A 10,790-nucleotide genomic window follows, 5' to 3' on the forward strand; every position below is an offset into this window, starting at 1 on the left:
ACAGGGTGCCTGAATGAAACGTAATTGTACACCTAACCCTTAACTGTACACCACAAAACCATAATAAAAAATATTGATTTAATTTAAAAAAATAGATCATACACCATATATAAGACCCCTATCTATCACCATACACAAAAATCAACTCTAAATGGATCAAATACCTAAATGTAAAACCTCAAACTATAAGAACCTTAGAAGATGCAGGAGACACCCTTACGGAAACTGAAACTGGCAACCAATTCCTGATCAAAATCCCAAGTACCCATGCCATAGAGATAAGATAGACAAGTGGGGCCTTATCAAACTGAAAAAGCTTCTGCAAAGCCAAAGAAACCATTAAGAGAGCAAGGAGTCAGCCCACAGACTGGGGAAAAATATTTGCCAACCATATATCTGACAAAAGCCTAACATCTAGGAACTACAAGGAACTCAAACATTCCAAGAAGAAAAAAACAAAGTCCTGTTAAAAAGTGGGCAAACGATATGAACAGATACTTCTGAAAAGAAGATATACGAGCAGCCAACAGATACATGAAAAAATGTTCAGCCTCACTAATCATCAAAGAAATGCAAATTAAAACTACACTGAGATGCCACCTAACTCCAGTCAGGATGGCCATCATCAATAACTCAAAAACAACAGATGCTGGAGAGGATGCAGGGAAAAGGGAATACTTCTACATTGCTGGTGGGAGTGTAAACTAGTACCAACCTCTGTGGAAAACAGTGTGGCGATTTCTAAAATATCTAGAAATTGATCTCCCATATGACCCAGCAATCTCCTTTCTGGGAACATACCCAGAGGAACTCAAATCATTCTATAAAAAAGATAACTATGCATTCATGTTTATTGCAGCACTGTTCACAATAGCAAAAACATGGAACCAACTGTACTGCCTATCGAAAGTAGACTGGATAGAAAAAATGTGGTACATATACACGATGGAATATTATGCGTGGAATATTAAGAAGGACAAGGTTATGAACTTCGCAGGAACTTGGATGGATTTATAGTCTGTGATACTCAGTGATCTAACACAGAGACAAATAACTGAGTACCACATGTACCAAGCGGACCCTAAACAATTATCATAATACTACAAGAAAGGGATTGGGAGTAGTGGGAGACTGCTGGGGTGCGGGGGGAACACACTTTATCAATAAAGTTATCTGATCTCAAACCAGGTGAAGTGGGGACCAAAGTGAGGGCCAAACTTTACCTGTACAATGATCATTTGTATACCTAACCCAGAATTGTACCCTACATCTTTAAAAAAAAATTTTTTTTAAGAAAAAATGTTCAACATCACTATTATCAGGGAAATGCAAATCAAAACCACAAAGAGATACTATCTTACCTCAATTAGAATGTCTATTATTAAAAAGAAAAAAAAAAAACAGATGCTGGAGAGGATGCTGAGAAAAGGGAAATTTAATACACTGTTGGTGAAAATGTAAGCCACTATGGAAAACCAGTATGGAGATTTTCAAAAATAGAACTACCATATGATTCAGCAATCTTACTGCTGAGTATTTATCCAGAATAAAAGAAATCAGGACATCAAAGGGAAACCTTCACTCATATGTCTACCACAGCACTATTCACAACAGCAAAGCTGGAACAACTAATTATTCATCAGTGGACATATGGATAAAGAACATGTAATATATATACAATAAAATACTTTCAGTCATAAAAAAGAATGAAATCTGGCCAATCTCTACAAAAAAATAAAACATTAGCTAGGCATGGTGGTGTGCGCCTATAGTCCCAACTTCTTGGGAAGCTGATGTGGGAGGATCACTTGAGCCTGGGAGTTTGAGGCTGCACTGAGTTATGATTGTGCCACTGCACTCTAACCTGGGTGAGACCTTGTCTATAAAAAAAGAAGAAAAAAGACAAGGTTGTTTAGGGACAAGAAATTCTTCTCTGGGAAATATTTTTGTTATGTTTTGCTTTTGTTTATTAATCGATGGACTCTTCAAGAATATTTTCATTTGTATTGATATATAATATTTTACATATTTTTTCCATGCATAAAATGTGTAATGATCAAGGCAGGGTATTTGGGGTGTCCATCACCTTGAGTATTTATGATTTCTGTTTGTTGGGAACATTTCAAGTTCTCTCTCTAGCGACTTTGAAATATATAATACACTGTTACTAACTATAGTCACCCTACTCTGCTATGGAGCATTAGAACTTATTTCTTGGCCGGGCATGGTGGCTCACGCCTATAATCCTAGCACTTTGGGAAGCTGAGGCAAGAGGATTACCTGAGCTCAGGGGTACGAGACCAGCCTGAGCAACATAGTGAGACCTCATCTCTACAATAAATGTTTTTTAAAAAATTAGCCAGGTGTGGTGTCGCACACCTGTAGTTCCAGCTACTTAGAAAGCTGAAGCAGAAAGATAGCCTGAGCCCAACAAGTCAAGACTGTAGTTGCCATGAGAATGCCAATGCCTGGGCGAGAGTGAGACTTCAACTCAAAAAAAAAAAAAACAAAACGCACTTATTCCTTATATCTGTGTTTGTACCCATTAACCAATCTTTTTTATCCCACCACCCTCCCCGCCCCAAACTCTTCCCAGCCTCTGGTAACCATCAAACTCTTCCGTGAGATCAAGTTTTTTAGTTCCCACATATAAGTGAGAACATGCAAAATTTGTCTTTCTGTGCCAGCCTTATTTTATTTAGTATAACGTCTTCCAGTTCCATCCATGTTGCTGCAAATGACTGGCTTTCTTATTTTATTTTTTTACAGAAACTGGGTCTCACTACGTTGCCCAGGCTGGTCTCCAACTCCTAGGTTCAAGCAATACTCCTGCCTCAGCCTCCCAAAGTACTAGGATTACAGTTGTGAGCCACCGTGCCTGGCATCTTTTTATCCTTTAACAGATTTTTCATTAAATATTTAATCAAACATAAATAAAAATTTTAAATGCAATTAGAGTAAACAAGAAATTTTATAAACACTAAAATATACAATTTTGTCTCTCATGCATCCACTAACACAACGAAGATAAGTGAACATCTGCCTAGGCAACATAAGACCTCCTATTTATAAACAGTCAAAAAGCCGGGCTAGGTGGCTTAGCCTGTAATCCCGCGCTTTGGGAGGCTGAGGTGAGTTAATTGCCTCAGCCCACGGGTTCGAGACCCACCTGGGCAACTTGGCGAGACCTCATCTCTACAATAAATCAAAAACTAGCTGGGCGTGGGAGCGTGTACCTGTAGTTCCAGCTACTTGGAAGGCTGAGGCGGAAGGATCGCCGAAGCCCAGCAGGTCGAGGCTGCAGTGGTCGGGAGCATATCACTGCATTCCAGTCTGGGCAACGGAGTGAGACTCCAACTCAAAAAAAAAAAAAGTCAAAAAAGTAGCCAGGCATGGTGGCATGCTGCCTGTAATCCCAGCTACTCAAAAGGATCACCTGAGCCTAGGAGGTGGACACTGCAATGAGCTGTGATCAGGCCACTGTACTCCAGTCTGGGCAACAGAATGAGGCCCGGATTCGAGGATAGATAGATAGATAGATAGATAGATAGATAGATAGATAGACAGACAGACAGACAAACAATCACATTCCCACAAGGATTCCTTGTATTGAATGGTCGGATTCAAATAACTAAACATTTTCCATGTATGCTTTCTAAAAGAAGGGAAAACTCATGTACTCACCCATCTGGCTAGGGCTTCTTTGATTGTTGTTGCTTTTGCCTAAAAAAAGAAAAGAAAAGAAAAGAAAGAAAGAAAGAAACAGAGAAATAACAAGTCTTTCTTTGTAATTTCTTTAAGCAATTTTCATGCAAGAATTACTAGCCTTGCTTTCTACCATTAAAGGATTACTTTATTTCTTCAAGACTATATGCAAAGAGGATGTTTTATTTTTCTGAAACCAGTATAATTTAACTATCTCTCAGATAAAATAAGACAATCATTATGTAATACTCACATACTTCATCCCACTTGGTTTAAAAAAATGGCTTTCCACACTTATTAGTAAAATATATCTTATTTCATTGATTCTAAAAGCTACATCTTTTTTACACTTTAACACTGAAATGCGGATGTATCTTACAATCAGAAAAAATGTACAATTGCTGGGGCCAGATGGCAGTGATAATGTTTTAGAAAAATATTAACCATTTTATCTCATATACACATATTCCTTTTTGTTTGCATAAGATGGCACAGGATAAAAATCTTTATGTCTAAATACATTTAAAATAACTCTATCAGTAAGTACAATATAAAAATAATGTATTGCCGGGCTCGGTGGCTCAGCCTGTAATCCCGCGCCTTTGGGAGGCTGAGGTGAGTGGATTGCCTGAGCCCGCGGGTTCGAGACCCACCTGGGCAGGCGAGACCTCATCTCTACAATAAATCAAAAAAATTAGCCGGGCGTGGTAGCGCACACTTGTAGTTCCAGGTACTTGAAAGGCTGAGGTGGAAGGATCACCAGAGCCCAGCAGGTCGAGGCTGCGGTGGCCGGGAGCGGCCACTGCACTCCAGTCTGGGCGACAGTGAGACTCCAACTCAAAAAATAAATAAATAAATAAATAATGTATTTGTCATAGTTCAATTCCAACTTTTCTTTCTTAGTAGATCATAAAATAACGTAGCACTTTGTAATAAATAGCATCTTGGAATCAGTTTAATATGATATTTAAAACTTTAAAGGTGTACAAAGGGAGATATCCTTAATGACTTATTGCTGGTGCTTATTTAAAAAAAAAAAAACCCAAACAATAACAAAAGGAAATTTTAAAAGTACGTGAACAAATGTGAACCTGAAAGAGTTGATTCTTCAAAATGGATCCCGAGCAGTTAACTGGACTTAAACTTAACATACAGCCACACAACCATTTCTTGAATAGAGGTCACACACTGACTTTGAGTTATCCCAAACCCCACACCTCTATCCAACTCCAGGACTTCCAGAGCTCATCTGAACCAATCAATCAGAGTTTGCCTGAACCAACCCATCAGGGGTCAACTGCCTTGACCAATCAAGGCTGAGCTGTATCAACCAAGTAAAACTAAGCAAGTTTAAATCCTTCACTTGCATAAATGAATCCGATTGGGAACCTTGGCGGGAACTTTTATTATAAAACTGTAATTTTTTTTTGTTCTCTGTAACACACTTTCGTTTTGCAATGAAGGCTGCAACCTCCTCAGTTTTCAAATTATTCACTGGGTCAGGCATGGTGGCTTACGCCTGTAATCCCAGCAGTTTGGGAGGCAGAGGCAAGAGGATTGCCTGAGCCCGGGATTTGAGACCAGACTGGGCAACTTGGTGAGCCCTCGCCTCTACAATAAATCAAAAAATTAGCCAGGCGTGATGGCATGCACCTGCAGTTTCAGCTACTTGGAAGGCTGAGGTGGAAGGATCGTCTGAGCCCAATAGGTGGAGTCTGGTGGCCGTGAGCCTGCTACTGCACTCCAGACTGGGTAACAGAGTGAGACCCCAACTCAAAAAAAAAAAGTTTTCATTGGAATAAAGTCTGTCCCCACCAAATTCCTTTTGAGAGAATTTCTGTTCACAAATATATACCATTTTGTCTAGAAAGTAAAGACATACTAACAACCTTTGGGGGTTTTTAAAAGTATAAAATAAATTAAGACCAAAAAAAAGTTAAAATTTGAGTAACAGGACACTAAGAAGGAAACTTATAGTTTCAAATACATTTGTCAAAAAAACAAATGAGAAAACAAATGAGTGAGGCATTCAAGACATCTGCAAAAATACATCATTGCAAACTCAAAGAAGGCACAAGAAAACACAAAAGAAGAAGTCAATTAAAAAAAAACAACAGAACAAGGGGGAAAGAAGATTAACAAAACTAAAAGTTGGTTTTTAATTCTCTGGCAAGCCTGATAGAGAAAAAAGGAGAGAGATACAAATGAAAAATGTAGAATGATTACAAGCAAATAATTCAGACACCTCAGAGATTTTTAAAATGACATGTCAGAGCAAACATATGACAATAAGTTTTAAAACCTAGACAAGGTATGCACTTCCAGAAAAAAACATAAAAGTGTCAAAACTGTCAGATGAATCAGAAAATCTGCGTAGACCAGTACTATTTAAAACATTAATATAATCAAAGAGATACACCCTCATCCTCCCCCTAAAGCTCCAAGCCTAGATGGTTTTACAAGTGAATTCTATCAAGCTTTCAAGGGTTTTCCTTGTTATACAAGTTGTTTCAAAAACCAGGGAAAAAAAGAGAAAGCTGCCAACTTATTTTATCAGGCAGGTATAAACCTTGATGCCATAACCACATAAAGAGCATTCTTTACCTTTCAACACAGATTTGAAAATCCTAGATACAATATTAGATCTCCAGGGCTGGGTGAGAAGGCTCGGGCCTGCAATCCCAACACTTTGGGAGACCAAGGCAGGAGAATTGCTTGAGGCCAGGAGTTTAGGACCAGCCTGGACAACATAGCAAGACTATATATATATATATATATATATATATTTTTTTTTTTTTTTTTTTGAGAAAGCAGGATTCATTGAAAGGACAGAAAAGCTCCCATGGTGGGAGGGGACCCAAAGGGGTTGCCCAAGATCCTATATCTTAAAAAAAGTTTTAAATAAATAAAAAAGATTAGCTCTCCCAAGCCAATAGTGTATAATGACCATGATCAAGAATAGTTTCTCCCAAGAGCATAAGGAGCACAACAGAAATGGCTACAAATTTAATTAATTAATTAATGTACTAAAGGAGGAAAATCACATTTATTTCAATAAGTAATGAAAAAGCACTTGAAACAGTTCTACATCTGATATTAAAAGGTCTCAGCAGCCAGGTGCAGTGGCATGTGCCTGTAGTCCCAGTTACTTACTCGGGAGGTTGCAGCAGGAGGATTGCTTTATCACAGACATTCAAGGTCAGCCTGGGCAACATAGCAAGACCCCAGCTCTTAAAAAAATAAATACCCAGGCACAGTGGCTATGCCTATAATCCCAGCACCTTGGGAGGCTGAGGCGAGAGGATTGCCTAAGCTCAGGGGTTTGAGACCAGCCTGCGCAACTTGGCGAGACCTTGTCTCTATAATACATCAAAAAAATTAGCTGGGTATAGTGGTACGTGCCTATACTTCCAGCTACTTGGAAGGTTAAGGCGGAAGGATCGCCTAAGCCCAGCATGTTAAGGCTGAGGGGGCCGTGAGCATGCACTGCACTCCAGCCTGGGCAACAGAGTAAGACTCTGACTACAAAAAAAAATTATATACCAAAACTCTATAACAAACATCATATTCAAAGGAGAAATTCACTTATGTCAGCAAATATTAATTATCCATTATATAACAAGCATTCTTCTTTGTGTTTAGAATATATCAATGAACAAAGCAAAGATCCCTGCTTTCACATAACTTACATCTATTGGAGGGAGAAGATGGTAAAAAATATATACAGTCTGCCCTCCATATCCTCAGGTTTCACATCCACAGATTTAACTAACCACAGATGAAAAATATTTGGAAAAAAATTTAAAAATTTTTTTAGCAATTAAAAAAATATAAACAATAGAAAACAATACAGCAATTAAAAATAATATAAACAATAGAAAACAATACAGCATAACAACTATTTACATAGCATTTACATTGTATTAGACATTATAAGCAATCTAGAGACGATTTAAAGTATATGGGAAGATGTGCATAGACTATATGCAAATATTATACCATTTTATATAAGAGACTTGAGCATCCATGGATTTTGGTACCCCTGAGGGTCCTGGAACCAAACCCCATGGATACCTATCGAGGGAGGACTGTATACAATAAATAGGAAAATAATACAGCATATTAGAAGGTAATAATTACTAAAGAAAAAGAAAACATTGAGGTTGGTAAGGGGTATCAGGAAGTACATATATGTGTGTGAAAGATGCTCATTTTAAATAAGAGGGTCAAGTTGGGCCTAATAGGGAAGGTAACAGTCAATATATTCCTTTTAAAATCCCAAACACATCAAGAATGCTCACTATAACTGCTATTCTTTTTTTTTTTTTTTTTTGGGTTCGAGTCACACTCTGTCACCCAGGCTGGAGTGCAGTGGCATGCTCACAGCCACCACAGCCTCAAACTGCAGAGCTCAGGCGTCCTTCCACCTCAGCCTTCCAAGCAGCTGGAACTACAGGTACGTGCTACCACTCCTGTCTAATTTTTTATTTATTGTAGAGACAAGGTCTTGCCAAGTTACCTGGGCTGGTCTCGAACCCCTGGGCTCAGGCAGTCCTTTCACCTTGATGCCCCAACCAAAATGCTGGAATTATAGGCTAGAGCCACCGGCCCAGCTATTCCTTAACATGATACAAGAGATCTTTATCAATATTATAATAAAAAGAAATACAAATTGGAATGATTAAAAGGAGAAAGTAAAACTGTCACTATATGCAGGTGATCATCTATGTAGAAAACACAGTAGAATAAACTGACAAATATTGGAGCAAGTGGTGTCATCAAGTGAAGAAGAGCACCACAGACAAAGCTACCAACAAAACTGGAAGAACATATTTTCAATATGAAACCAACAAAGGGCTAGTATCTAAAATATACAAACAACTTGTAAAAATTTAAAAAGAAAAATGAATAAATTGGCAAAAATATGAACAAATAATTCACAGAAACTGAAACTTCAGTGACTAACAAGGATATCAAGAGGTGTCAGAATTCACTGAAAATCAGAAAAATGCAAAGTGAAGCAATGGGATACTAAAATACTAAAATCCTCAAATTTGCAAAAGGTAGAAAGCTGATAAGCATGTAGAGAAATGGGAATTCTCATACATTGCTCGAGGAAGTAAAAACTGGTCAAGTCATTCTGGAAAGCAGTCTGAAAGTGCCATAGGGAAATCAAGTATGCACAGACTTTATCATGAAGCGACTCCACTCCTGAGTGTAATTCTGGATCCATTAAAAGGCACTTTCACATTAAGGACACAGAGTTGGAAGCAATCTAGCTATCTACTGTGATACACTGGTATCAGGTCATTGGTTCCACCATAGATAAATCTGGAATCAAAACATCATTAATGGGTAAAGCTGGCCAAAGAAGGACAGAGCCCACGTAAAGAGGATAACTTCATAATAAAGAGGACAGCTGACAGGTGAGACTTGGGGAGTCACCCTAATATCAAAGTTCTTCAAATATAAAAACTCCATTAACTGTTAACACCCTTATTTTATGTACCATTAAGAAAGAAAAAGCCGGGCTCGGTGGCTCAGCCTGTAATCCCGTGCCTTTGGGAGGCTAAGGTGAGTGGATTGCCTGAGCTCACGGGTTCGAGACCCGCCTGGGCAGGCAAGACCTCATCTCTACAATAAAATCAAAAACTTAGCCGGGCATGGTAGCGCGCGCCTGTAATTCCGGCTACTCGGAAGGCTGAGGCGGAAGGATCGCCGGAGCCCAGCAGGTCGAGGCTGCGGTGGCCGGGAGCGGCCACTGCACTCCAGCCTGGGCGACAGAGTGAGACTCCAACTAAAAAAAAAAAAGAAAGAAAAAAGAAAAGATGGCCGGGCTCGTTGGCTCAGCCTGTAATCCCAGCACTTTGGGAGGCCGAAGCAAGTGGATTGCCTGAGCCCAAGACTGGTTCGAGACCAGTCTGGGCAAATTGGTGAGATCTCATCTCTACAATAAATCAAAAATTAGTGGGGTGTGGTAGCGCATGCCTGTGGTTCCGGCTACTCAGAAGATTGAGGCAGAAGGATCGCCTGAGCCCAGCAGGTCGACGCTGGGGTGGCTGTGAGCGCGGCCTGGGCGACGGAGTGAGATGCCAACTTGAAGAAAAAATAGAAAGATGCTACCAATTATATGACACTGTATCCCAGCAATACTAAAATGTGAAAAAAAAAGTATGTCCAAAGACAACACATGCTATTTCTGATTTGTCAGAGAAGCCAGAAACCTGGGTTTTAGTGTGAGATATGATATTAAGGCATTAGAATTATTTTTTAATGTCAATATTTATGTGGTCCTCTATTTCTGAAGGGCCCCAAGTCTACCAGTTTGCAGACGTTTGGTGAATGGTGGAAAACATATATGACAGTGGTCCTATAAAATTAAAATTCCATTTCTTTTTACTGTACCTTTTCTATGTTTGGATACACAAACACCACTGTGCCACCGTTGCTTCCAGTATCCAGCACAGTCCCATGCTGTGCAGGTGTGTAGTCTAGGCTACACCATACATCCTAGGTGTGTTCAAACGCACTCTAGGATGTGTGGATGACAAAATCGTCTAACGATGTGTCCCGTCATCTTTAAGCGACGCGTGACTGTATTGGGTGGTTCTCTGTTTGAAGATTTTCAATAATCCCCATGGTCATACTTTCATAATTATTTAGGTCTGAGTCTTTCTTCACCTGAATATAAACCAAGGTTCCAGAACTTTTAACTTTCCCTGGCAGTGGTGTTCAGCTATCTGCCTGTGGAATAAAGGAAAGCTACTTTTAAAAGAAGGGTATTTAATATTGTGGTCGAGGGCAGGCATGACTTCCTCATCATTTCAATCTCCTGGGAATCACAAAAAGAAGACGACTAAGTATGCTTGTCCTTCACAAGCATCTGCATCCTGCGCCACTCGGCCACCCAGCTTGGGCGGGGTCTGCGACCCTGCCTGCGCCTCGCCGGAGCCGGGACAGGAGGCAGGCGCGTGCGCACTTGAAGAGCCGGCGCCTCCGAAGGCCGGCCCCGCTTCCCCGCGCCCGCGTGGACCGCCGTGGACCTCGAGTCGGGCAGCGGCGCGGCTCAGCGCTCGGGGCCCCGG

General features: G+C 40.0%; 1 protein-coding gene across 2 annotated transcripts in view; it reads right to left on the reverse strand.

Moving 5' to 3' along the window:
* Positions 1 to 10,790, reverse strand: part of DNAL1 (dynein axonemal light chain 1) — a 40,614-nt gene that overhangs the window by 29,180 nt on the left and 644 nt on the right. Inside the window, exons 2-3 of one of the 2 annotated variants that reach the window (XM_021713476.1) lie at positions 4,979 to 5,026; positions 3,685 to 3,723 (exon numbers count right to left, since the gene is read on the reverse strand). In XM_021713476.1, coding sequence (XP_021569151.1) covers positions 3,685 to 3,723; positions 4,979 to 5,026 — 87 coding nt within the window. The remainder of the gene's footprint in view (positions 1 to 3,684; positions 3,724 to 4,978; positions 5,027 to 10,790) is intronic. The other variant, XM_008060256.1, reaches the window with a different exon arrangement.

The sequence above is a fragment of the Carlito syrichta genome, unplaced genomic scaffold, assembly GCF_000164805.1.
Source record: "Carlito syrichta isolate Samal-C Ts95f unplaced genomic scaffold, Tarsius_syrichta-2.0.1 Scaffold304568, whole genome shotgun sequence".
Taxonomy (NCBI): Eukaryota; Metazoa; Chordata; class Mammalia; order Primates; family Tarsiidae; genus Carlito; species Carlito syrichta.